Here is a 24,327-nt window from a genome sequence, read left to right on the forward strand (position 1 = left end):
GGCTTCTTGCATGTGTATGCTACGATGTCTCCATGAAAAAGGAATGAATAGATAGATAAAATTACACACAGAACAAAAGCAAGCTGGTTGAACTCAAATTGAGCCTCATCCAATAGCGAACTCAACCTAATTTAACCCGACATGTTACAAACTGGTTGGATCCAATTTGTATAGGTGGACTAGTGCCTAATTTCAGCTAGACTCGTTTTATGTCAGACTTAAACTGATTAACCCAATGTGATCGGTCCATATCTAGAACCAAGTGATGCCTGACCAACCTGAACGACCAATTTGAAACCATTCGGACCCTTTGCATGGGATGGCTAGACCAGTTTCTTCAATGGGAAATAGGAAGAGAAGCAATCCATCCCTACCCACAACCAAACACGAGCTCTAGTAGAAGAACCTGGGTCTTCAGGGACTCTTGGCGCGGCCTGCTCTGGACCGGCACGTGAGAGGCGGTGGGATGAGGAATAATAAATAATCCCACATCGGAATCGAGCAAAGGAGGCGGGGATCCAATTGGTGTATAAAAAAGGAAGCGTTGGGCTGAGCTAACCATCTTTGCGCTTGGGGCAATGACGCAGCTAATGAGGTTTTAACCGAGGCGCGTCAATTGCTGGTTGAAAACTATTTCCAAACCCCCTCTTCGGCCCGGGTTCAGCCCGGTTGCCGTCGAGAATTTCTGGAAGGGCTTCCTGCAGGGTAAAGCCCTACAAAACAAAAGTAAAATATTTTCTCGTTGTAAAATCGTATGTCTCTTTTTAAGAAATGTTAAAGGGGATTCGCAATTTCTACATTTAAATCCTAAAAAAATAAATTTATGACTACTTGTGAACAAAAAGCTCTAGCATCAATCATAAATGGTAAATACTAAATTAATGCTTTGGAAAATAATCGGCTTATCAATGTCTTACACTTAGGATTAGATTTTAGGTAGGTTAATAACTATTAAAAAACACATTTTTGGTTGTGCATTTATTCTACCTAAGAGGTCACAGGATTAGAAGACTAATTTGCTGGGTAACCATGATATGAGAAGGAGATGGAAACAACCTCAATAGGATATATCTAAGCAAGGTACTAATATGCTAGGTTTCTTAATTTTTTTTAATCAAGATAAGAGCATGATTGAATCTAGATCATGGGTGAGCTAGTAGCTTTACCAATTCAACCACTTAAATGAATAACCTTGGATGATTTTTTTTAATTGTTCTCTTAAATCAAAAAAATAGCATGGAAAAAATACATAAAAGATTACCTTCTATTTTTTTTCAATATATATTTTAATATAAAAATTGGTGCCAAACTTAGCCGACAGATACTAGATGTCTAAACTGCACCTTCACTAGGGCATGGAAGCCAAAGTTTTAAATAATATTTTATAATGTTATGGTTAACTCCCACTAAAATAATTATTGGCAAATATAACTTTTATAGCAACCATTATTTGTCTCAACGGAAATAAGAAACTATTAGTAAAAAAATATATTATATAACAACTTATTGTAATAGCAAATAATGGATAATAATAGAAAGTAAGTAGCATTATCTTTCTAATTACTTTCCACTTAACAATATTATTGTTTTTAGTCTGTACAACCATGGTCGGAGAAAAATTTCGTAAGGGATTGAATTTGTTAAAAAATATTTAGCAACAAGCTTATATGAGCAAAAGTAAAGTATGTCAAATTAAGCCAAATCATTCGATTCATATGGTACCGGGCTGATCCAATATGAAATTGGATCGGTTCACTATTTCAATTCGAGCATGAATCGTAAAGAAATTGACTGGTTCGATGCCGACTCGATTTGATTGTGGGCACTATAGCTAGGTGCATCGATTCGGTATCAAACTACTATATATCGGTATGGATCTCCGTATCAGTTCGGCGTCTAATTAACTGTGATTCTTTTTTGTGACTCAACACCACTCCATCTGATGTGTGGGGTTGGGGTGGCCATCCAGGCCAAATATGTATTCAGAGAAGCTGATGGGGCAGCCGACTAGGTGGCTGCCTTCGCGGCTCATCATTCAGGGTACACTTTTTGGATGGAGGAGGGAGAGTTGCTACTGGCTCTCTGTGAGTTAGTATTTTTTGATTTTATTGGATATATTCATATACGTACTGTATGGGAACTCGTTTTCAGCAAGGAAAAAAAAAAAAAAAAAAAAAAAAAAAAAAAAAAAAAAAAAAAAAAAAAAAAAAAAAAAAACCACTCCACACATTAAACGAAAATTCTATTCGCTCTTCTGTCTCTCCCGCACCTTGTGGCGCAAGTCTTCCTCCCACTTCTCTCTTCCTTCCATTTCCCCTTCGTCTCCGTCCCCCTTCTTTCCTCCTCCGCGTCTAATGTGACCTCATTTCATTAATATTATTATTACACGATGTCTTTCTGGAGAACCCGCTGCTTATCTTCTTCCCGCTCATCTTCTTCCTTATCATTAGAGAAACATCTCCATTCCATGCTCTCCTCCTCCAATTCCTATTTCTGCTCCTCTTCCCACCCTCTCCCCAAAACCCTCCCCCTCCGCTCCTTTCAAACCCTAGCCTCCGCCCCTCCTCTCTCCTCCTCCGCCGCCGGCCGCCGCATCTCCTTCCTCTCCGCCATCCTCTTCCGGCGGCCGCCGCAGCACCGCCCCCTCCTCCTCCTCCTCGCCTCTGCCCACCCCTCCCCGAGGGCCTTCTCCTCCGCCTCCTCCGGCCAGGAGCTCGAATGGCGCGAGGACCACCACCAGCCGCCGGAGGAGCATCGCTCCTTGTCACCGTCGGCGGCGTCCTCCTCCTCCTCCGACGACGATGGCGGCTACCAGGACCACCTCCTCGAGGTCCAGCAGCAGAAGCAGAGCCGCTTCATCCCCGTTAAGGCTTACTTCCTCTGCACTAGGTCCCTTTCTTCTCGCTTTCTCTCGTGCTAATTTTTCACTTTCTTTTTCTTTTTTTTGTCCCTTTTCAATACGAAATTTGTTTTTGATTCATCCCTGTTGTGATTGCAGTATTGATTTGAGAAGCTTGCAGTCTCAGAATGCTTTCAATGTGATCCCCCCAAATTCTCGCGCCGCCAACTATGTCGTGCTCCGGTACTACGACGTTAAGGGCGATCCTCAAGTAGGTTCTCTGATTCTTCTCTTTTTCTCTGATTTGATGTTATAGAATAGGGATTTTTGCAGTTAAGAAGAGGGTTTTGTGATATGGTGTATTCATCTTCTGTAGCTTCTGTGGCTTGAATTGGATATTGCTTTGTTTGGCTCCATATGTACTTGCTTGTTAGAATCTTCCATGTGAACTCCACTGATTGTTACAATCCCATTGACGATTTTTTATTCAACTGCATATTTCATGCTTGCACTAAGCCAACTGGACTTCATTGTTGTTTGATTATAATGGGAATCTTTATCATTGCAAAGTGTACCTCAATTTGCCTGCTTCACGAATTGTTGTAGTATTTGCCAGAGGACATCCAAGAGCAATGATAGTTATTGTTACAATTTTTTTTTTACAACAGTGCTTTTGTCAGATTGGTATCTTTGCCACAAACTTAATACTATTTTATTTTGTTAAAAGGCAACCATTTTCTCTATTGTGTACACTACTTTATGTTGTCATATGCCTTCATACTGATGGTTTTTAGGAGCCTAATAGAAATACAATCATATGATGCATATTAGGTTGTGGAGGCACTATGATATGCCTGCTGATTGCATACAAATTTAGACCATGTGACGTTACCTAATATTTTCCTGATTTCAGGGTCTGGAAGATGGTTTTGGAAATGAGAGTAATTGCCACTATATGGTAGTTTTTCAGTATGGCTCAGTTGTCTTGTTTAATGTTTCTGACCTTGAAGCTGATGGGTATCTGAAGATTGTTGAGAAACATGCATCAGGTTTGCTGCCAGAGATGAGAAAGGATGGTAAGCACTCCAAAAGTTCTTAAACCTCTTTGCTTACATTTTACTAGATCAATTTTCCTCATCAATCCTCTATATTCAACTGCTTAGACATTTTTCTAGAAGAATCCAAAGCTCAAAAAATTTGAAAGGATATCAAAATGAACTCATGAATAGGTACTTTCTTGATGAGAATTTTGAACACATTGCATATATGCTTCTCCACTTGGATGCGAATCAATTTGGACATGATTCAGTGCAAGACATGTTCAATTTTTATTGGTCCATAAAATCATATCTATTCTAGTTAGAGCATAAATTTTGTAAATGACAGGAGATCAAGGAATATAGAGCAATGATATCATATTGTAGATGAAAATGTTCATGTAGGTTGAGGAATGGAGCTGGCAATTAGATCCTCATGGCCTTTAAATGAATCATGGTAAAAATGAGAAAAATAAAACTTCTATTTATATTTTAAAGAAAATTAAAGGTAATACCAAGGTCCGCCGTACCGGTACCGGTCGGCGTACCGGTGGCCGGCCGGACCGGTACGGTACCGGTCCGGTCCGGTACGTACCGGCCGGTACCGGTACCGTACCGGCCGGTACGCTGTGGTTCTTAAAAAAAAAATCGTACCGGTGCGAACCGGCCGGTACGGGCTCCGAACCGGCCGGTTTGGCTAAAAAACCGAGAAATACCGGTGTTTTAGTGGTTCCGGTACCGATCTAGGATCGGACCGATACGTACCGGCCCGTACCGGCCGGTACGGGCCGGTACGGCATTCCATGGGTAATACTATATCATTGCTGTGCACAATCTCTAGGAAAGTTATAACCTCACATTCTAATAATAGAAACCATTTTTAAAACTTCTTAGTTTTGAAACTTCACAAGCATTCATATTGATGAGGGAGAAGGTGGTCAAATTTCTGTCATGGTGAAGAGGAAATTGACAGATTCAATTATTGGATTGTGATGCAAGTTCCATTTTCAGGATACCGTTCCTCATTTCCTCTCATGATTTGACCATCACATATTTGTAATCAAATTAAGGTTCTCTCATTTTTATACGTTAGCAAAATTTTCTGGATTTTCCTTTTCCCATTTGAAGCATTTGCATCATTCTATTATATGTTTATCTCCGTGCCGCCAAACTTAGTTGGTTTTGCATTAATTATCATGAGAAAAAAAAGCCTTAAGTTTCTCTTTTCAAGGTTCTGATGACCTTACAGAAGATTTTTCTAGCATTCTGTTGTGCTTTGGGCTTTGCATCATGGACAAAGTGTAATTTTCATATCTCTTTTCATTATATCATTCTCATCAAGTGCTTGATGCTGTCTTTGAACAGACCTTCTCTTTAAAGCAGTGGGCCTCGTTTTGATTGCTACAACTTTTCCAGTTTTTGAGATCTATATTTTCACCTGTAGTACTAAGTCTTAAACTACCAACGGGTGCTTTACCAATTCATATTACTAATTATTTAGTGACCTTGTTCCATTTTACCCTTCGTTAAATTTGAGAATGTTGATAAATTCCACAACAAATGCTATGAGATCCATATACTTTTTTTTTTTTGTTTGTTTGTTTAACTTCTGCCATCATCTCTGTTCTCAAAGTTTAAGTTTTCTTCATTTGGAGGCAGCTTTGGGTAAAAAAACTAATCTTATGCATGTTTCTTGTTGTTCTGTATCTTATGTATGCAGTGTTTGTACTTTGTGTCCCTTCCCCAGTTAAACATCTAAATTCACTGTTTTGCTATTTTGTCTGTTACTTGATTCTCAAGTTTAGATTTTAGCCTGCAACTCTTAAGGTCCACTATTTGTTCAGCTGCTATGTTTCGCTATCCATCATGCTTCCTTGAATTCTCCTGGTGGCATTGTTTGGTAAGCTTTCCGATTGTAACTCTGGATTCTCTCTCTGTTTATACATTTCTCTTCTTTTCCATGAAGTCGGCATTGCTATCCTGTGAGTACTTGGTAATCTGCCACTTGGTTGTACATGTAGGGATTTGCACTAGCACTTCATAGGTCAGGAAGGAAGTAGGTAGGTCAAACTGTTACATCATGGCAAAATATGTAACTGCTTCAATCTAGATGCACTAGTATTTGATTAACCTCAGTAACTGTTTTTTTCCATTAATTCAAGATCCACATAACCTTGAGATAACTACTTTCTGTTTATCAGCTTCTCATGCATTGTCTGTCCCAAGTCTTCCTTCTTTGTTTTAAGATCCACTTGATTACCAATTGCATCATCCTCATCGAAAATTAATTCTTCATTTTCCATTCAAATTGCTCAACTGAAGACTCATGTTGTCATCTACCAACAATGGCCAGTCCAGTTTTTGCCCCCTTCTTACTTTACTGAGATGGTCTGTCTCACTGGTTTATCATTCTACATTCTGAACTTTGTTGATTTGTAGTTTCACTCAGATGCTTGCATTATTGCTTAAGGCTTCCATACAGGCAAAGCTGCTTTCTGATGAATATAACATGATCACATTCACCACCACTTTTGAATCATTCATGTTAGTCTCCGAACACATTCGTGGATCGTAGCAAATGCTTTAATACTAGCTAAAAACTAGTGACCTCTCACCAGCAAATGCTTATCCCTGATCACTGGTTCATCTCATCATTTGGACAACTCAAATCATCATTTGGATTCAACCTTGTGGCTGCTTCAGTGCTTCTATTGGTCAGCCTAATAACTTTGATGCTATCTAGTTATCTTATGCTCTCCTTGGCTAGTTGGTAGATCAACTGCATAGGTTAACCTGCTGATGCATTTAGAATGCAGTACATACTTCTCTATTGCACTATCTCATTATTCACTTCATTCTTTAAGCCCATTCATTTTAATTACATAAATGTCAATATACCAATTCTATATGTACAGCCCACGAGGATGCAATCCAATGTATAGGGCACCAGTTGTTTTTAATATTTGCTTAAAGGCATAAACTTTCCATGCCTCAATGAAATAAGGTTACAGACAGTGATTTTTGAGAACCTACGAGGTGAATGATGCTTTGGAGGTTCTCTGGATGAATTGGCATATAAGTGTGCATCATTATATGCACAAGAACTAATGATGATGCTAGAGATAGTTGCAATTTTCTCATTACCTTGTCGATCGTCATAAGATTAGTTGTTTGATTATCTTACAAGAATGTGATGATTTACATGAATGTTGATGATATGTCAGGGAATGCTTTTGGAAATACTTAGAAAGACTTTGGAGGACAAGGTTCTGAAACTAGTCAGGTCATATCTGAATATTTAGTACGCAATTTAGTAGGAATGCACATAAATGAAGTTTTGTTAAAATATTGATCGACAACACATCCTGTAATCACCCGTGAAAGGTGTATAGTATTGGAGATGAAAATTTAGATGGAGACATTTGTAATGAAATTAATGCATGGTGAAGCCTGAATATGATGATTGGACATTTATTTTGTAGTAATTATGATCACAGCTCATGCCAATGAGTGATCATCATATTCCAAGCATTTTCCAATCAATTATAAGATATTCAAAGGAAAACTAAAAAGGGAAGAAACACTCATGGCCTACAAAGCCAATAGTCTTACAAAGCATATAGAGGATAGTGCTGAGCTTGATTTGTTGTACAACTAGGAAACATATGATTGTAAATGTATTTAAGGAAGAAATCTAAATAGCTGATAAATTTGGATTGATCGCACCTCTCCTTTTCTTTCTTTGGTTTTCTAGACCTCTTGGTTTTAGTGCAGAAATGATTGCTTTCTGATGCTATATATTTCTGCAATGAGCTTTGTTTACTTTGTTTCTAATCTTATCCCAGTGGAATATTTTCCATTCTGTTGAAAGATCTATTCATTGCTGGAAAACAAATTCTTGTTGTTAATTCATGGTCAAGTGATAATTTCCATCATCTTATAGTTAATATAAGTATAACAGCATTTGTCAATTGAAGGATGCTAAAGTCACATATATTAGTAAAATACTTGCTGGCCTAAAATTCAGCAAAGCATTATGCTTTATTGTGTTGGATGGTGACTGCTAGATATGATGTAAGGTATCTAATACCTTGCATCATAAAGCTTCATAATCTAGGTATCTTAACCTTTTTCTTTTTTTCCTTTTTTTTTTTGACTTTTCATAAAAATTGGCATGAGAGCTATACTTATCCTGAACTTCATGGTTTGAATTCTTGAAACTCTAGATTATGCAGTAGTGGAAAAACCAACTCTGGATGCATGGATGCAAGGTGGACTTGACTATATAATGCTTAAGAATTTGAGTATAGATGGTATTCGCACCATTGGAAGTGTTCTTGGTCAAAGTATTGCTTTGGATTACTATATCCGACAAGTATGTTGCAAACTTTTCTTGATATTGTAAAATATTTAAGCATTAAAAGAAAAATTGTAATTGCTATTTTCATTGTTTAGGTTGATGGAATGGTAGCAGAATTTACAGATATCAACCGTGGTATGGAGAAAACCGGTACCTTTACCATGAAGAGGAAAAAACTTTTTCAATTGGTCGGGAAGGCAAACTCTAATTTGGCGGATGTTATTCTAAAACTCGGGCTTTTTGAGAGGTATTTTTCCAATATTTCTGATTTAGTTATGTTGATTTTGGAAAAAGGTAAAGCATTAGAGTTTCTTGCATATTTCAAAGATGATAGTGGTCAGCCTATGTTTATCCTTATTACTATTGCATATTTAGTTCTCATCATGGTTCGCCGTACTAGTATGTAGCACTTGTACTGCATGTACCATACTGTACCAGTATCGAACCAAGACTAGATAGGAGGGGCGTATTGAGTCTCGATACACCGAGCCGACCTCCGTACCATCATATCAACATTATACCAGTGCGGCACTAGTACGGGGGCCTGTATGGATATAGTGAACCTCAGTTCTTATTATATCCCATACATTTATAACAATGGCTTTGTATTGAAAATTTTGTACGGATCTTTTTCTTTTAACTCCTTTTGATCTCTCACTTTGAAAGGATTTTGCGTGACATTTCCTAATCATAGAATAATATTGAACCACCGAGGAAAAAATCGAGTTTCTGATGCATTATTTATGTCTAATCCTACTCCAGAATTTTACATTTAATGGTTGAATCATGTTGGAAATTGCTTCATTTTCATCTGGACCTGGTTATATTCTTTCAGGTTGCTTACACGATTGTGCGATGCTAGATTTGAAATTTTTGGATTGGGTGTCTGAGGAGTAAGTTTAGTACTACAAACTTGGTCCAACCAAAATTTTCTCGAACATACTCAAAGATGATCGGACACGATCCATCATGCTATTAATTTTTGTCCCCTGATCCAATGGTTAACCATGGCTTGACGACAGATCAAAGCATCTTATCATGCTGTACGGCATGTACCACAGCAGCAAGATATGCGCAGCATATAATTACCCACATACCATTCATATCTCCCTGTGCCAACCTATATCTGTTTGTGCCACCATGGACTTTAAATATTTTCCTCAAGTCCTAGGACATGCTTGGGCATATCTAGCATGGTATGACATGTGCTGAGCTCACTGTGATTGGCATGGTGTGGCATGCGGTATTTTCATCCTTGGGCTAAATATGGTGAAGCATCATGACAACATTCTTTACCTGTTCTTTTCATCATGACAACAGTCTTTACATGTTCTTTTCTAACTCCCTAAAGATGACATTGGAATTCTTTTGCTCATACTGAGACAGATATATGCATTATGATATTTACCAGATATAATGGGACCTCTTATAAAACTTGGAGCTTTATATCTATTTCAAAGCACCAAGGTCTAACCTTAGCGATTGGTGTTATCACCTAAAATAGAATGTATTATAACCTTCTGCTATTATATGATTATAAATGAGAAAAATGTTGGCAGTTATCTATCAATTTTTCATTAGAGTAATGATGATGCTTTCGATCTTACATTTTCAGTTTACAAATTTACAAGTATTCTAGAGTATTCTATGATTGTTTTAACTGAAGTTGGAATTCTGTTATAAGATTTGTTTTAGTGGTGTCTCCAGCTACTGCTGTTCCCATGTCTTTTTCTGAATGCTGTGGATTTGCCTTGTTAACTGGAGGCTTAAGGTTTTAAACCTATTATAGACGAGAAAAGGAGAGCAGGAAAAGAGGCGGATGGTGTGTGCTGGCTGGGGGGTGGGGGCAAGAAAGAGAGGATTTATGTATGTTTTCCTGCATGTTAACTGTTGAGTATATGACCTGCTTGCTTCAATTTGAAGACATTTATATTCTACAGTCTCTGCAGACTGATTTTTAATATTTATAATTTATAGTTTAAATGACCTGCAGCACCTGAACCACCATACTTGTATGTGACGTGCTCGGTGCTCTATTACTGTTGACTATCTGACCGGTAATAAAGCAAATTTGATGAATGAATGCCTGTAACCTGGATTACCATCTGCTCAGCTGATTCCTCCTTTTGCTGCTGATCGTCTTACTTTTGTAATCTTGAAGTCCCTCTCTCTAAATGAAGGATCAAATCTTTGAACCAATATAAAGGAAAAGAAGCTAATAAAAGTAAAGAAACAATTTGTAACATATAAATGGATGATAAGTGTTGGGGGGAAAACCCAAGTCGTGCCAGTCCGAAGGCGCTCGGCCAGGGAGCGCCGACCAGAGAGGCGCTCGACCAAAGAGCGCCGACCAGAAAGGCGCTCGACCAAGGAGCACCGACCAGCGGTCAACCAGAAAAACGCCCGACCCTACAACGAGACACCCCGCCGAGCAACCGGCTCGGCTCGGCACCCGTGCCGAGCCCGTGCCTTAGCCAAATATCCAACCTCCGCCTAATCCTTTAGAGGACCTGACAACCAAATACACAACTCCACCGTACTCTGTTACCATCCTTAAGCCATTAAAGCACGTGATCTCCGCAGGCCTTCGGCACGCCTGACCATTAATGCGTATGACCCCAGCGGGCCTTCGATGCACTCAACCATTAAATAAACACGGCTCAAGATGATCTCCGAATCACTGGACCATCAAAGCGTATGGCTCTCCCTGATCACCGGTTCACTCAGCAATCAATGCACTTGCCATCTACGAACCCCAGGCCTACCACGGCCGGCGGTTCAACTACCCCAATGGGTCCGATCAACCATGACAGCTCCCTGACTCCGGTCTGATCCGGCCTTATTCTCCACAACGCCATTAATGAGCATGATCGTGCCCAATTATCACGAAAAAGACAAATTGCCCTGTCACCTCCCAGGTAACATAATATCTTTCTATAAAAGAGAACCTGGGGGAAAAGGGAGGGGAGACAGACACACAAACGGATACAGAAACAAACATTCTCCTCCTTTACTCCCCCCACATATTAGCCCCCTCTGACTTAAGCTTCGGAGGGCCAGCGCCGGAAAACCCGGCCACCGGCTTTCTTGCAGGATTCTTCAGGAGGACGCCACCAGCCGACGCACCGCCACCCACTGTCCCGACAGCGGAGCTCCTCCCCTCTCGGTTCGCGGCCGCCCCCGGGTCCAATTTCCAGCAACAGTTGGCGCTAGAGGAAGGGCCCGAGTTGCAGCCATGAAACTGAGAAGTAAGGAGGCTTCCAATGCCTCTCGACGTCCTCCACGCAGTCCTGGACACTCTGTCCAGAACTCGCCGCCTCCGGCCGAGTCAACCTCTCAAGTTCGGCCGGAACAGTTCGATGCCTTGGTGCAACAGGTGCAGGCCTTGGCCACCGCTGTCCAAGGCTTGCAACCCAGGGGCATCCCGACGGCACCGCTCCCTCCGGCCCCAGTTCAACCGGTACCTCCTACAAGCGGACTTCCCCTTCGAGGTCAGGACTCTCAAGTCCAGGCCTCCCTCTGGAGAGAACATCCAGTAAGAGGCCCTGGTGGCTGGCCACAGCCCTCGGAGGCTGAGTCAGTTCCAGGGCAACTTGCACCGGAGCGAACCGCTGCAGCGATCCCCCAGAATGATGAACTCGACAAAAAGGTCGAGAAGCTGGAGCGCCAGATTCAGGCACTCCACGGAAGGAAATCGGGACGTAATGGTGACTTCGAGTTCACCACGAAGTCCCCCTTCTCCCAGCAGATTGAAGACGAGCCAGTCCCGCCGCGGTTCAAGATGCCGCAGGTGGAGCCTTACAACGGCAGGGCCGACCCCCTTGACCATCTGGAAAGTTATCGAGTCTTAATGGCCCTACAAGGAGCCTCGGAGGCCATGCCGTGCAAAGCTTTTCCAGCAACGCTCCGAGGACCAGCCCGACTTTGGTTTACCGGGCTGAAGCCGAGTACTGTTTCTTCCTTTGAGCAGCTCGGCAGGCAGTTTGCCAGTAATTTTGCCGCCAGCCAGCCCCAGCGGCGGACATCGGACTCCCTCCTTGACATCAAACAAAAGGAGGGAGAGTCCCTCAGGGAGTACTTGGACCGATTTACTGCCGCAACATGGGAAGTCCGGGAGCTTGACCAGTCAATCGCCATGTCGGCACTAAAGACTGGAGCCCGGTCTTACAGGTTCCTCTTCTCCATCGAGAAGAATTTCCCTGCGGACCTCACTGAAATGCTGGTTCGGGCGCGGAAGTACGCCAAGGCCGAGGAAGCCGTGGCTGTTAGGCGGAGCGGGGCCGAGCAGACTCCCAAGAAACAAAAAAGACGCCGCGAGGAGCGTGGCCAGCCCAGAAGCCCGTCCCCGCGCCGAGCCAAAAATCTGCCCCACCTGAAGAGTCCACCCCGACTACGGGGACCGCCTCAGCAGAGGTCACCACTCCGCCCGAGGTTTCCACCATGGGCCCGTGCATCCGAAGGGAGGTATGAAAACTACACTCCCCTTACCGCTCCTCGGGCTGAAATCCTCATGGAGATTGAGGGTCGGGATTATATCCGGCTCTCACCCCCGAAACGAGATTCCGGAGCCCGGCGTGATCTCCGGAAGTACTGCCGTTTCCATCGGGATCATGGTCATGATACTGAGGACTGCTACCAGCTTCGGAACGAGATCGAAGCGCTCATCCGCCGAGGGGTGCTCGATCGATTTGTGCGAGGCCGGCGTGAAGAAAAGAGGCCAGCCGAGGGAGCCGCACAGCCTGAAGGTTCAAACGCCAACAGGCCCATCGCCGGCACCATCAACACCATCCGAGGCGGGGCCTCGGTTGGAGAAGCTTCAGGGGAAGGAACCTCCTCGAAGCGCCTACGCGCCTCGGAAGCCATCTCTTTCTCAGATGATAATCTGGAAGGAGTCGAAACTCCCCACGATGATGCTGTGGTCATCTCCATGATTATAAATAGATTTGATGTAAAACGCATCTTAATCGATAATGGAAGCTCGGCGAACGTTTTGTATTTTGATGCCTATTGTAAAATGGGGATGACAGAAGAGCAACTACGGAGGATGAATGCTCCGTTGGTCGGATTTACTGGGGATTCAGTCCCAGTAGAGGGCGAGGTCGACCTCCTGGTCACGGTCGGGCTCGCCCCCCGCGAAGGTACCGTAAGGATGAGCTTTCTTGTGATACGCCTGCCCTCGGCTTATAATGCCATCCTCGGAAGACCAGGTCTCAACGCCCTCCGAGCAGTAGTCTCAACTCGCCACCTGCTCATGCGATTCCCCACTAGCCAAGGAGTTGGCGAAGTTCGTGGGGACCAGGTGGTAGCAAGACGATGCTACCTGGCGACCCATGAGGCGAAACGACCAGCCGAGGTGCCGGTCCCAGCAACCGACCAGCCTTCAGCTAAAACCCTGGAGACACGGGTCGGCCCTCAGAAGGAGCGGGTAGAGCCTGGTGAGCTACTAATCTAAGTTCCTTTGCACAAAAACTTTTCCGAGCTAACCGTGCAGGTCGACTCTGGCCTCAATGAGCGCGAAAGGGATCGCCTCGTCAACTTCTTGCGAGACAACATGGATGTCTTCGCATGGTCGCCCGCGGATATGCCGGGATAGATCCAGAGATCATGGTCCACCGGCTCCAAGTAAAACCAACCTGCAAGCCCGTGCGACAAAAGAAGCGAGGCGCCGCCCCTGAACGACAACGAGCAGCAGCCGAGGAGGTTGACAAACTCCTTGAGGCTGGCTTTATCCGGGAGATATCCTACCCGGAGTGGCTCGCGAACGTGGTCCTCGTCAAAAAAGCTAGCGGAAAATGACGTATGTGCGTGGACTACACCGACCTGAATAAAGCTTGCCCAAAGGATAGCTTTCCACTCCCCAACATCGACCATCTCGTGGACTCCACCTCGGGGCACGAGCTGTTGGCATTCATGGACGCTTTCTCCGGATACAACCAGATCCGTATGGCGCCAGAAGATGAAGAAAAGACGGCCTTCATCACCGACGGGGGTACCTACTGCTATAAAATAATGCCATTCGGCTTAAAGAATGCCGGGGCAACTTATCAGAGGCTGGTCAGCCGGATCTTTAAAGACCAAATAGGCCGAAACATGGAGGTATATGTTGATGACATGCTGGTGAAAAGCAAGGCGGCGCAAGATCACGTGACCGACCTTGATGAAGCATTCTCCACACTCCGAAGGTACCAAATGAAGCTCAACCCAGCCAAATGTGCATTCGGAGTCACCTCGGGCAAATTCCTTGGCTTCATCATCACACAGCGGGGAATCGAGGCCAATCCTGAAAAGATCCGAGCGCTCCAGGAGATGACGCCTCCGAGGACAGTCAAGGAGGTACAACGGCTTACGGGCCGAGTTGCGGCTCTCGAGAGATTCATCTCCCGCTCGGCCGAGCGCTGCCTTCCATTTTTTGCGACTCTAAGAAGCCAAAAAACTTCCTATGGTCGGACGAGTGCCGGCAGTCTTTTGAAGAGCTCAAGCACTTTCTTGCTTCCCCTCCCTTGCTCACAAAGCCTCAACAGGGTGAACTCCTCTACCTGTATTTAGCTGTTTCCCCTGTAGCAGTAAGCTCGGTCCTGGTCCGAGAGGAAGGCAAGCTCCAAAAACCAGTATACTACATTAGCCGGGTCTTGAGGGATGCTGAGACCCGATACTCCAAGCTGGAGAAGACTGTTTATGCCTTAGTCATCTCAGCTCGGAGGCTCCGACCTTATTTTCAAGCCCACACAATGGTCGTGCTGACCGACCAGCCAGTAAAGCAGATCCTGCAAAGATCAGACCGCGCGGGCCGGCTTACTAAATGGGCCGTCGAGCTCGGAGAATTTGACCTCGAGTACCGACCCAGACCGGCGATCAAAGCGCAAGCACTCGCCGATTTCATAGCCGAGTGCACCATACCGGATGAGGTCGAGCCCGAACCTGAGCCTACATCAACAGAGCAGACCCCGAGTTCGGCATGGACTTTGCATGTCGATGGCTCTTCAAACTCGGGGGGTAGCGGAGCGGGTCTCATCCTCACCAGCCCGGAGGGGGTGGTTGCTGAGCAAGCCTTACGCCTCGAGTTTTCTGCTTCCAACAACATGGCGGAATACGAAGCACTCGTCGCCGGGCTCAAGTTAGCCAGAGAGCTAGGAGTGAAGGACCTGAAGGCCTTCAGCGATTCTCAGCTCGTCGTCAACCAAATCTTGGGTGACTTCGAAGCCAGAGACCCCACAATGTAGGAATATCTTCGGAAGGTACGGGATCTCGCCTCGACCTTGAATTCCTTCCACATCCAACATGTTGCCAGGTCAGAGAATCTTAGGGCCGACCAGCTGTCAAAGATGGCGTCCTCTCGTATGAGTAAGCTCCCCAAAACGGCGGCACTGAAGTATCTCCAAAAGCCCAGTACGGAGGAGCCCGAGCAGGCCTTTTGCATTGAGTTCGAGCCAAGCTGGATGGACGAGCTCATCGACTATCTGCAAGACGAAGTCCTCCCCAGTGAGGAACGTGCGGCTCGCCGAGTAAAGCGTTCCGCCACTTGGTACATACTGCATGAGGAAAAGCTTTATCGGAGATATTTCACCTCTCCCCTCCTCAGATGTCTCCGCCCAACAGAGGCTGACTATGCAATGCGTGAAGTCCATGAAGGAATTTGTGGAAATCATCTGGGAGGACGAGCATTGGCCCATAAGATTTTGCGCCAAGGGTACTACTGGCCAACACTCCAGAAGGATGCTGTGGACTTCGTCCGAAGATGTGACCGATGCCAGAGAAACGCCAATATTCAACGCCGACCCTCGGTTCCGTTAACTTCTATCAGCTCCCCTTGGCCTTTTGCCCAGTGGGGAATTGACATTCTGGGACCATTCCCTCTGGCTACCGGGCAAAGGAAATTCCTGGTCGTCTCCATCGACTATTTTACCAAGTGGGTGGAAGCCGAGCCACTCGCCCGGATCACCGAGCAGAAGATGCGGGATTTTGTCTGGAAGTCAATAATTTGCATATTTGGGCTCCCCCGCATCCTCATATCAGACAATGGCCGCCAGTTCGACAACCTTCGCTTTAGAGAATTTTGCTCCGAGCTCGGCATCGACCACCGCTTCACCTCGGTCGCGCACCCTCAGACGAACGGAGAAACCGAGGTAACAAATTGTACTATTTTGCAGGGGCTCAAAGCCAGGCTCGACAAATCTAAAGGACAGTGGGTCGAAGACCTATACAATGTCCTGTGGGCTTACCGGACTACATTCCGTGTCCCCACCGGCGAGACTCCCTTTAATCTAACGTATGGAACGGAAGCTGTCATCCCGTTGGAGATTGGACTCCCTTCTCCGAGGGTAGAACTCCATGATGCCAGCTCCAACTCCTCACAGCTCAGGAACAACCTTGACCTGATCGAGGAAACAAGGGAGGCCGCCCGAGTTCGCATGGCGAGGTACCAGCAAAAGACAGCACAGTACTACAACACCAGGGTCAAAGTTAAATCCTTCAAAGCAGGAGACCTTGTTCTCAGAAGAGCCGAGGCCTCCCGACCAACTGAGCAAGGGAAACTGGCTCCAAATTGGGAAGGACCTTACCGAGTCACACGCATCAGGCGGCCCGGAACTTACAAGCTGGAGTCTCTAGATGGGACTCCCATTCCAAGAAGCTGGAGTTCTGAAAATCTCCGCACTTCGCCCGGCTTGATCTCCACCAAACAACGAGCTCGGCTCGTTCTCCATCGGCCTACGAGCTCGGCTCGTTCTCCATCGGCCAACGAGCTCGGCTCGTTCTCCTACCCTGACCACGGTCGGGATGCCCCGATATTTCGGGATGACGGAGTACCTACTGGACTCCCTGAAGATGTTCGTGAGTTCGTGATGCGGTCTCCACCGACCAACGAGCTTGGCTCGTTCTCCACCGGCCAACGAGCTCGGCTCGTTCTCCACCGGCCAACGAGCTCGGCTCGTTCTCCTACCCTGACCACGGTCGGGATGCCCCAATATTTCCGGATGACGGAGTACCTACGTGGACTCCCTGAAGATGTTCGTGAGTTCGTGATGCGGTCTCCACCGACCAACGAGCTCGGCTCGTTCTCCACCGGCCAACGAGCTCGGCTCGTTCTCCACCGGCCAACGAGCTCGGCTCGTTCTCCTACCCTGACCACGGTCGGGATGCCCCGATATTTCGGGATGACGGAGTACCTACGTGGACTCCCTGAAGATGTTCGCGAGTTCGTGATGCGGCCTCCACCGACCAACGAGCTCGGCTCGTTCTCCATCGGCCAACGAGCTCGGCTCGTTCTCCATCGGCCAACGAGCTCGGCTCGTTCTCCTACCCCGACCACGGTCGGGATGCCCCGATACTTCGGGATGCGGCCTCCACCGGCCAACGAGCTCGGCTCGTTCTCCACCGGCCAACGAGCTCGGCTCGTTCTCCATCGATCATAGAGCTCGACTTGATCTCCTGTTCGCGATCAACGAAAAGTCCGTGATTGGCAACAAATGTCTTTAACGACAACTGGATCCTTCTACTATGCCAGCGTCCCCAAAGAACGGACTCCGAGCAGAAGAGCGTCCTCAAAATCGCCAGGCGGAGTTCACAGCCTCGGCGTAAGACGCTTACGGTACCAGGTACCTGTTCAATTAATGTCTTTACATTTATTCATTTATTTTCATTCTTGGTTAACTAATTACCCGAATAAACCCCCGACCAGCGTCGAGGTACCTGGTCGGGCCAATCATCGCTCGACCTCACCATCGCTCAGCCTCACCCGTCCTACATGCACCGTTCAATAGTAAGCTTAGTTTATACCGACGGCTCGATGAATCCCCATCACGAGCTGCCGGACGTTCAACCCGGTTGTCGGAAAAAGTCCAATCATCCGCCTTGGCAACCCGAGGTCCGGGTTCAAAGTTTGACTAGAAATTCCAAGTCTAGTGACCCTTGGTCCTAGGGCTCGGCCGAATTCTGAGCTAAGCTCGAAAAGACCTCCCGAGCCTAAGCGTATCCTAGACATAAGCGTGGCGATACCACTGGTCGAAGGTCCGAGCAACGGAAGCTGTTACCTGAGCTCGGACCGAATTAATACGCCGAGCCTAAACGCAAGTCTAACTATGTAGCGGACGAAGTTGGGGTCGCAGAGCCCAATTTCTTGGAGCCTAAAGCGGATCCAAGTGAAGAAGCCTAGGTCTACCGAAAATCAAAGCGCAAGGCAGTTGCAATTTACAAAAAATGTATATTCATTCAAAAAAGCCCGTAGGCTAGGTACAAAGCTCGGGCTCGGCCTTAACAAGTATGGAGGCCATCCTGATTTACAAAAAGAAAAAAACAAAAACTTAAGGCTCGGCGGCTTCAGGAATGGCTGGCTCCTCTGCGATCGAGGCCTCTTCCTCGGTAGCTTCGGCAACCTCAGGAGCAGCCTCGGGCGCCTCGGCCGGACCCTCCTGGTCGGCCCCGTCAGATACCGGAGCTTCTGCCTCCGCCTCTGACTCTTCGACCCCTGCTCCCGGTTGAAGCAGGTTCAGGTCGAAGTCCGGAAGGAGCCGCCGCAGTTGGTTGCGGAAGTCCTTGAAGCCTTGGATCAGCCCATTCACCCCCTCCTCCTCCAGAAGGTCGCGGAACTCTTTCGACTCACGGAAGAGGCTAACCGCGTCCTGGGCCTGCTCCCGAGCCTCCTGCTCCCGAGCCTCGTGGTAGGCGGCCTTCCGCTCCAGGTTCCTTATTTCCCGCTCAAGCTCTTGGGTTTTGAGGTGAGCATTCCCCACCTCCTGCTCTCGGGTGGCCAGCGCCGACTCGGCCTCGGCCAGACGAGCCTCCGCGGCATGCACTTCAGATCTGGCCAGCGTGTGCGCCCCCTTCTCCTCTTCGAGCTCGGCGGTCAGAGCTCGAACCTCGTCTTCGGCCGCCCCCACTCTTGCTTGGAGCGCCTGGCGCTCGGCCTCGGACGCCAGGCACCTTGCCTCGGCCTCCTCATGCCCCCGTTGATGCCTTCGGGCTCGCTCCCGATAATCTTGGACGATGTGCATCAGCGTCTCCGTCTCGTGCAGATGCTGAAAAAAGAGACGTGAGAAATGTGAGAAACAAACTTAAAACAAAACTTGCACTACTGCACAAATAAAGAAGCCAACTTACTCGGACGGCAGAACAGAGAGTAGAGTCCATGAAGGCGCCGTAGTTCATGGACCGGACTTTGGCCTGGTCGGCCGGGAGCAGCGCGACCCGAAGTACTTCACGCGCTACCTGGGGGTTATCGAGGGCCGAGTCGCCCTCGAAAACCGACCAAACGGGAGCGTAAGGCACCCGCTCCCGTGAGCCCGACAAGCCCGGAAGGCTGGCCTCGGCTGGCCTGGGCGGAGCCGACCCCGCAGCTCCTTGACTGTTCCTCGGCTCGGAACTGGGGAACTGGGGTCGAACAGGCGGCCGATCTAACTGCCGCACAACCGAGGCGGGGCGCGCGAGCGCCAGACCCGCCGAATTCCTCCCTCCCTGGTCGGCAATCGGGGCTTCCTGCCGACCAGGAATATGCGAAATCGGGGCCGGGCACGGGAGCGCCACCGTAGCACCACTAAAGCCTGCGCCCCTAGAACCTGCGCCCTCCCTCCGACCAGCTTTGGAGTGTGCGGAGCGAGAAGCGCCCGTCTCGACCGCCGCAGTCGCCAAGACCTTCGCCTTTTTCTTTGGCTCGGTCGGCTCCCCCGAGAGCTTGGCCGCCCTCTTTTGGAACTGGGCGTATAAAACCTCGTTCTTAGTCACCATCTTTGCGATATCTGCAAGGACGAGCAGAATTAGAACACAGAATAATAACATAATAAAAAATGACTCCTACAGTTACCCTTACCCTGAGGACGCGCCGAGCTCAGGCCAACATTCATTAGAGCGTCCTCACTTATGAGGCCGCCCAGTAGAATACCGTCCCCGAGGCTGCGGATGGTGTCGAGGATCCCCTGCTCGCGCGAAGAAAGCTTGGGGACTTTATTGACGGCCCTAAGTCGGCTCGGCCTCCACCTAGGGTCAAACCCCCATGTCCGCTCGGAGCCTAGGAAGAAGAATTTCTTCTTCCACTCACGAATGGACGATGGGGCGCCCTGGAAGAGTGGCCGACCCGCCCGAAGGGCGACGTAGAGCCACTCTTCGTCTCCCGGGTTCGATTTCAACATAAAAAGTCGCCGGAAAACGTTCACAGAGGTCGGAATCCCGAACGCTAAACACAGCGACAGGAAGCCGACGATTGTCCTCCAGGCATTCGGAGCGAGTTGCGCCGGGACCAACTGGTACTCCGTGAGCAGCTCGTTCACGAACCCATGAAAAGGAAATCGTAGGCCGGCCCAGAGTGCCTCCAGGTACACTCCGATCCGGCCTACCGGGGGATTCGTTACTCGATCCCCCGGTCTGGCGGGCTCCAAACGGAACCCTCGTAGAGGAAAGAACCATTCCTTGACCATCTCGACCTCCAACTCGCTCATAATGGACTCAGTATCACTCGTACCGGGACCCATTAGGAAGAAGAAAGGAAAGGATTCTGGGAGGATAGAAAAAAAAGAGAGGGACCTGTGAAGGACGCCGGAGATAAGAAACTTCGGACTGAGAAAAGCTGGAGAAAGGAGACAATAAGAAAGTAGCAGGAGGCTAGGTGAGGATTTATATAAATCCCTCCAACGGCCCAGATCAGCGAGGAAAAACGTTGCTCCTCGTCCAGATCATGACGCATATTGGCCCGAAAGACGGAATGCCACATTCAATTCGGGCTGACGCCTCGAACACAAGCGCCTCGTCGGATCGTGCGGCCCTATCATGAGCCCACGACGCGAGGACGCTTCGGAGAAGGTACCCTAATAATGAGACGTTTCGGGAAAGAAGAGACGCCGCCTATTAAAAGCACCTCGAAGCGCGCGATAATTCAAAATTTCCTTTAACTCATAATGGCCCGACTAAAACTACTTCCCGCGCTCAAGCTGGTGGCCAGCTGGAACTCGGAAGTCGGGGGGTAGTGTTGGGGGGAAAACCCAAGTCGTGCCAATCCGAAGGCGTTCGGCCAGGGAGCGCCGACCAGAGAGGTGCTCGACCAAGGAGCGCCGACCAGAGAGGCGCTCGACCAAGGAGCACCGACCAGCGGTCAACCAGAAAAACGCCCGACCCTACAACGAGACACCCCGCCGAGCAACCGGCTCAGCTCGGCACCCGTGCCGAGCCCGTGCCTTAGCCAAATATCCAACCTCCGCCTAATCCTCTAGAGGACCTGACAACCAAATACACAACTCCACCGTACTCTGTTACCATCCTTAAGCCATTAAAGCACGTGATCTCCGCAGGCCTTCGGCACGCCTGACCATTAATGCGTATGACCCCAGCGGGCCTCCGATGCACTCAACCATTAAATGAACACGGCTCAAGATGATCTCTGAATCACTGGACCATCAAAGCGTATGGCTCTCCCTGATCACCGGTTCACTCAGCAATCAATGCACTTGCCATCTACGAACCCCAGGCCCACCACGGCCGGCGGTTCAACCACCCCAACGGGTCCGATCAACCATGACAGCTCCCTGACTCCGGTCTGATCCGGCCTTATTCTCCACAACGCCATTAATGAGCATAATCGTGCCCAATTATCACGAAAAAGACAAATTGCCCTGTCACCTCCCAGGTAACATAATATCTTTCTATAAAAGAGAATCTGGGGGAAAAGGGAGGGGAGACAGACACACAAACGGATACAGAAACAAACATTCTCCTCCTTTACTCCCCCCACATATTAGCCCTCTCTGACTTAAGCTTCGGAGGGCCGGCGCCGGAAAACCCGGCCACCGGCTTTCTTGCAGGATTCTCCAAGAGGACGCCACCAGCCGACGCACCGCCACCCACTATCCCGGCAGCGGAGCTCCTCCCCTCTCGCTTCGCGGCCGCCCCCGGGTCCAATTTCCAGCAACAATAAGCACCCAACTTACCATTCTTTTATATTTATGCATGTTCATGTGCTTTTCAGATGTGCCTGTGACCATACTATGTCCATAAGCCTTGTTTAGATTATATATCCTTGCTTTTATATATCCTTATTACATGTCATCCCTTTGAAAGGCCACTGGAGGTATTACAGTATTATTGCAAGCTTTTTGGGAATCCTTCTCACTGCTTCTATTCATGTTAGCTCACTGCCTTTTCTCCCTTTCTCTAGCCCGTTCAATATGGATTGAAACACCTGTCATTATTAGCTGGATCTCCTCGAATATAAGCTGCATATGCTCATTCAATTCATTTAGTTTTTCACAGTCCCCCCCCCCCCCCCCCCCCCCCCCCCCCCCCCTCTCTTCTAATGCACTTGTTCATCACTCTATCCTCAAGTTTTTTGTACATGCATCTCAACAAATATACTTTAACTCTTTAACTTCTCTAAATGCTAAAATTGCAATTTTTAACTTTAGAGAGAACGTAATTGTCTCATACAAAGAAATAGTGCATTAAATTCAATATATTTGTCCATCAACATTGAATTTAAACTACATTGAAAATTGGAAGGAAGAAAAGAAACATAGCCATAATCCAACAGTTCTCATCAACCATCCCAGTGATTCCATGTTGGATATGACATGATCCTAGATCAAAGATTATGCTAATAGTTGAGTAAATTACGTACCTCTGTAGATGTACTTCTTCAGGTTTTATAGTTGGATCAAAAGTTATGAACACTGAAAAGGTAAACCATCTTATTCTCTTCACTCAAAAACTATCTTATTCTCTTTGTATATATCACGAGGAGGACTAATGCCGGTACAATCCCAGGAATACATTTCGACTGAGTGTATATATTTGATCCATTTGATTTTTTTGTTTTTCTTAAAAAAAAAAAGCTTAATGGACTTCTTATCTTGGTAGACTGATTGAAAGTCATCTATATCTAGATATCTCTATAAATGTTTAAAGGAGTCAGTTTTTTTGAAATCCCTGTCATCATCTTATTGTATTTGTTCTCTATTTAAATTGTTTGATGGCACTTTGTCTTATAAGCATCTGTCGCATTTATCTATTGAAAACCATGCCAGAACTACATGACCATGGCTAGAATTATAGCAGTTTCATGCTTTACAACTTTGTTTTCCTGCACTAGATCCGATATTGCTTGGAAGAATGCAAACTATGCCCAAATATGGGAATATCTTCGGGATGAGTACGAGCTTACACAAAGATTTGGAAACCTGGATTTCAAATTAAAGTTTGTTGAGGTAAAAATTTCCTTCAGCAGATTATTTGGTTCAAAAGGTAAAAACACTGGTCGTGTTTATCTAGTTTTTCTGATATTTGAGTTTTCTATTTTGCAGCATAATATTCGCTTCCTCCAGGAAATTCTTCAAAACAGGAAATCTGATTTTTTAGAATGGCTAATCATTATATTGATTAGCGTGGAGATCCTCATTTCTGTCTACAATATTGTTCGTGAATCATTATGACATAGAAGCCCTCTGAAAACCACAACAGTCAAATGATGGTTGAAATTTAGATTTTTTTTTGTACTTTGGTTTAATGTCTCCTGACTTTGTGTTTATTGGGAAGAGGATTTATCTTGTTTCTTTCTTGCTCTTGTAAAGTAGTGAGATACCCCATATTATTTTGGTTGTGTCATGATCTAAATGTGCATTCTCCGTGCTATTGGTGCTGCACTCGTTCTGCTACTTTGTACAGTAATGCCGTCTCTTTGTAACTCATTTTGGCACTATTAATACACATTGTTTACTAGCTGTGCCACTGTGGTTTAAACACATTCATATAGTAGAAGATTTGAGAATTTTAAATTTAATAGCAATAAAAAAATGAGGCTGTGATTATCCAAAAACCTTAATCATAAAAAGAAATGCTGCTATGCTTATTTCATGCTTGCATCTAATTGGGAGTGGCATGGTAAAACTAAAGCAGCCAAGATGGGACCTTTATATTTGCAAAATCGTTGATGTCATGATCTCCATGGTACAATTATTCAAAGGTAATGGGACCGTCGTACTGCTAATCATGATAAGCTGTTGCTTTACCTTGAAACTTCATCCGTTGTACGCTTGTTTTAAGGAGACCTCTTCAATCACAACCGTAGGAGGTCCATCTCCAGCACACCAATTTGGTCATGTATGCTTTAATTTAACATG

The 24,327-nt window shown here is 46.5% G+C and overlaps 2 protein-coding genes and 1 non-coding gene across 3 annotated transcripts; 2 read left to right on the forward strand and 1 right to left on the reverse strand.

The window, feature by feature from the left end:
- Positions 1 to 560: 560 nt before the first annotated feature.
- Positions 561 to 713, forward strand: LOC113462879 (U4 spliceosomal RNA). The gene has a single exon (XR_003386145.1). It is a non-coding gene; the product is annotated as a U4 spliceosomal RNA (small nuclear RNA).
- LOC103709439 (syntaxin KNOLLE-like protein) lies at positions 561 to 1,965 on the reverse strand. The gene is given in 3 exon segments (XM_089926783.1): positions 561 to 672; positions 675 to 713; positions 1,932 to 1,965. Coding segments are annotated over 3 exon segments (147 nt in total). The 3' UTR covers positions 561 to 598.
- Positions 1,966 to 2,260: 295 nt separating this feature from the next.
- LOC103698775 (protein RETARDED ROOT GROWTH, mitochondrial-like) lies at positions 2,261 to 23,935 on the forward strand. The gene is made up of 7 exons (XM_039129965.3): positions 2,261 to 2,889; positions 2,999 to 3,110; positions 3,753 to 3,915; positions 8,103 to 8,251; positions 8,332 to 8,483; positions 23,301 to 23,415; positions 23,512 to 23,935. Exons 1-7 carry the CDS (start codon positions 2,390 to 2,392, stop codon positions 23,638 to 23,640), a joined length of 1,320 nt encoding a protein of 439 aa, XP_038985893.1. The 5' UTR covers positions 2,261 to 2,389; the 3' UTR covers positions 23,641 to 23,935.
- Positions 23,936 to 24,327: the final 392 nt, after the last annotated feature.

Source organism: Phoenix dactylifera, chromosome 12, assembly GCF_051530095.1.
Source record: "Phoenix dactylifera cultivar Ajwa chromosome 12, Ajwa_hap1_PhDact_Kaust_v1.1, whole genome shotgun sequence".
NCBI classification, from domain to species: Eukaryota; Viridiplantae; Streptophyta; class Magnoliopsida; order Arecales; family Arecaceae; genus Phoenix; species Phoenix dactylifera.

Bases quoted from the DNA above. Each gene is read 5' to 3' on its own strand.
- LOC103698775 (XM_039129965.3), top strand. From the start codon at position 2,390: ATGTCTTTCTGGAGAACCCGCTGCTTATCTTCTTCCCGCTCATCTTCT. The intron at 8,252-8,331 runs GTATGTTGCAAA...TTCATTGTTTAG, and splicing joins TGGATTACTATATCCGACAA to GTTGATGGAATGGTAGCAGA. The intron at 8,484-23,300 runs GTATTTTTCCAA...TTCCTGCACTAG, and splicing joins AAACTCGGGCTTTTTGAGAG to ATCCGATATTGCTTGGAAGA.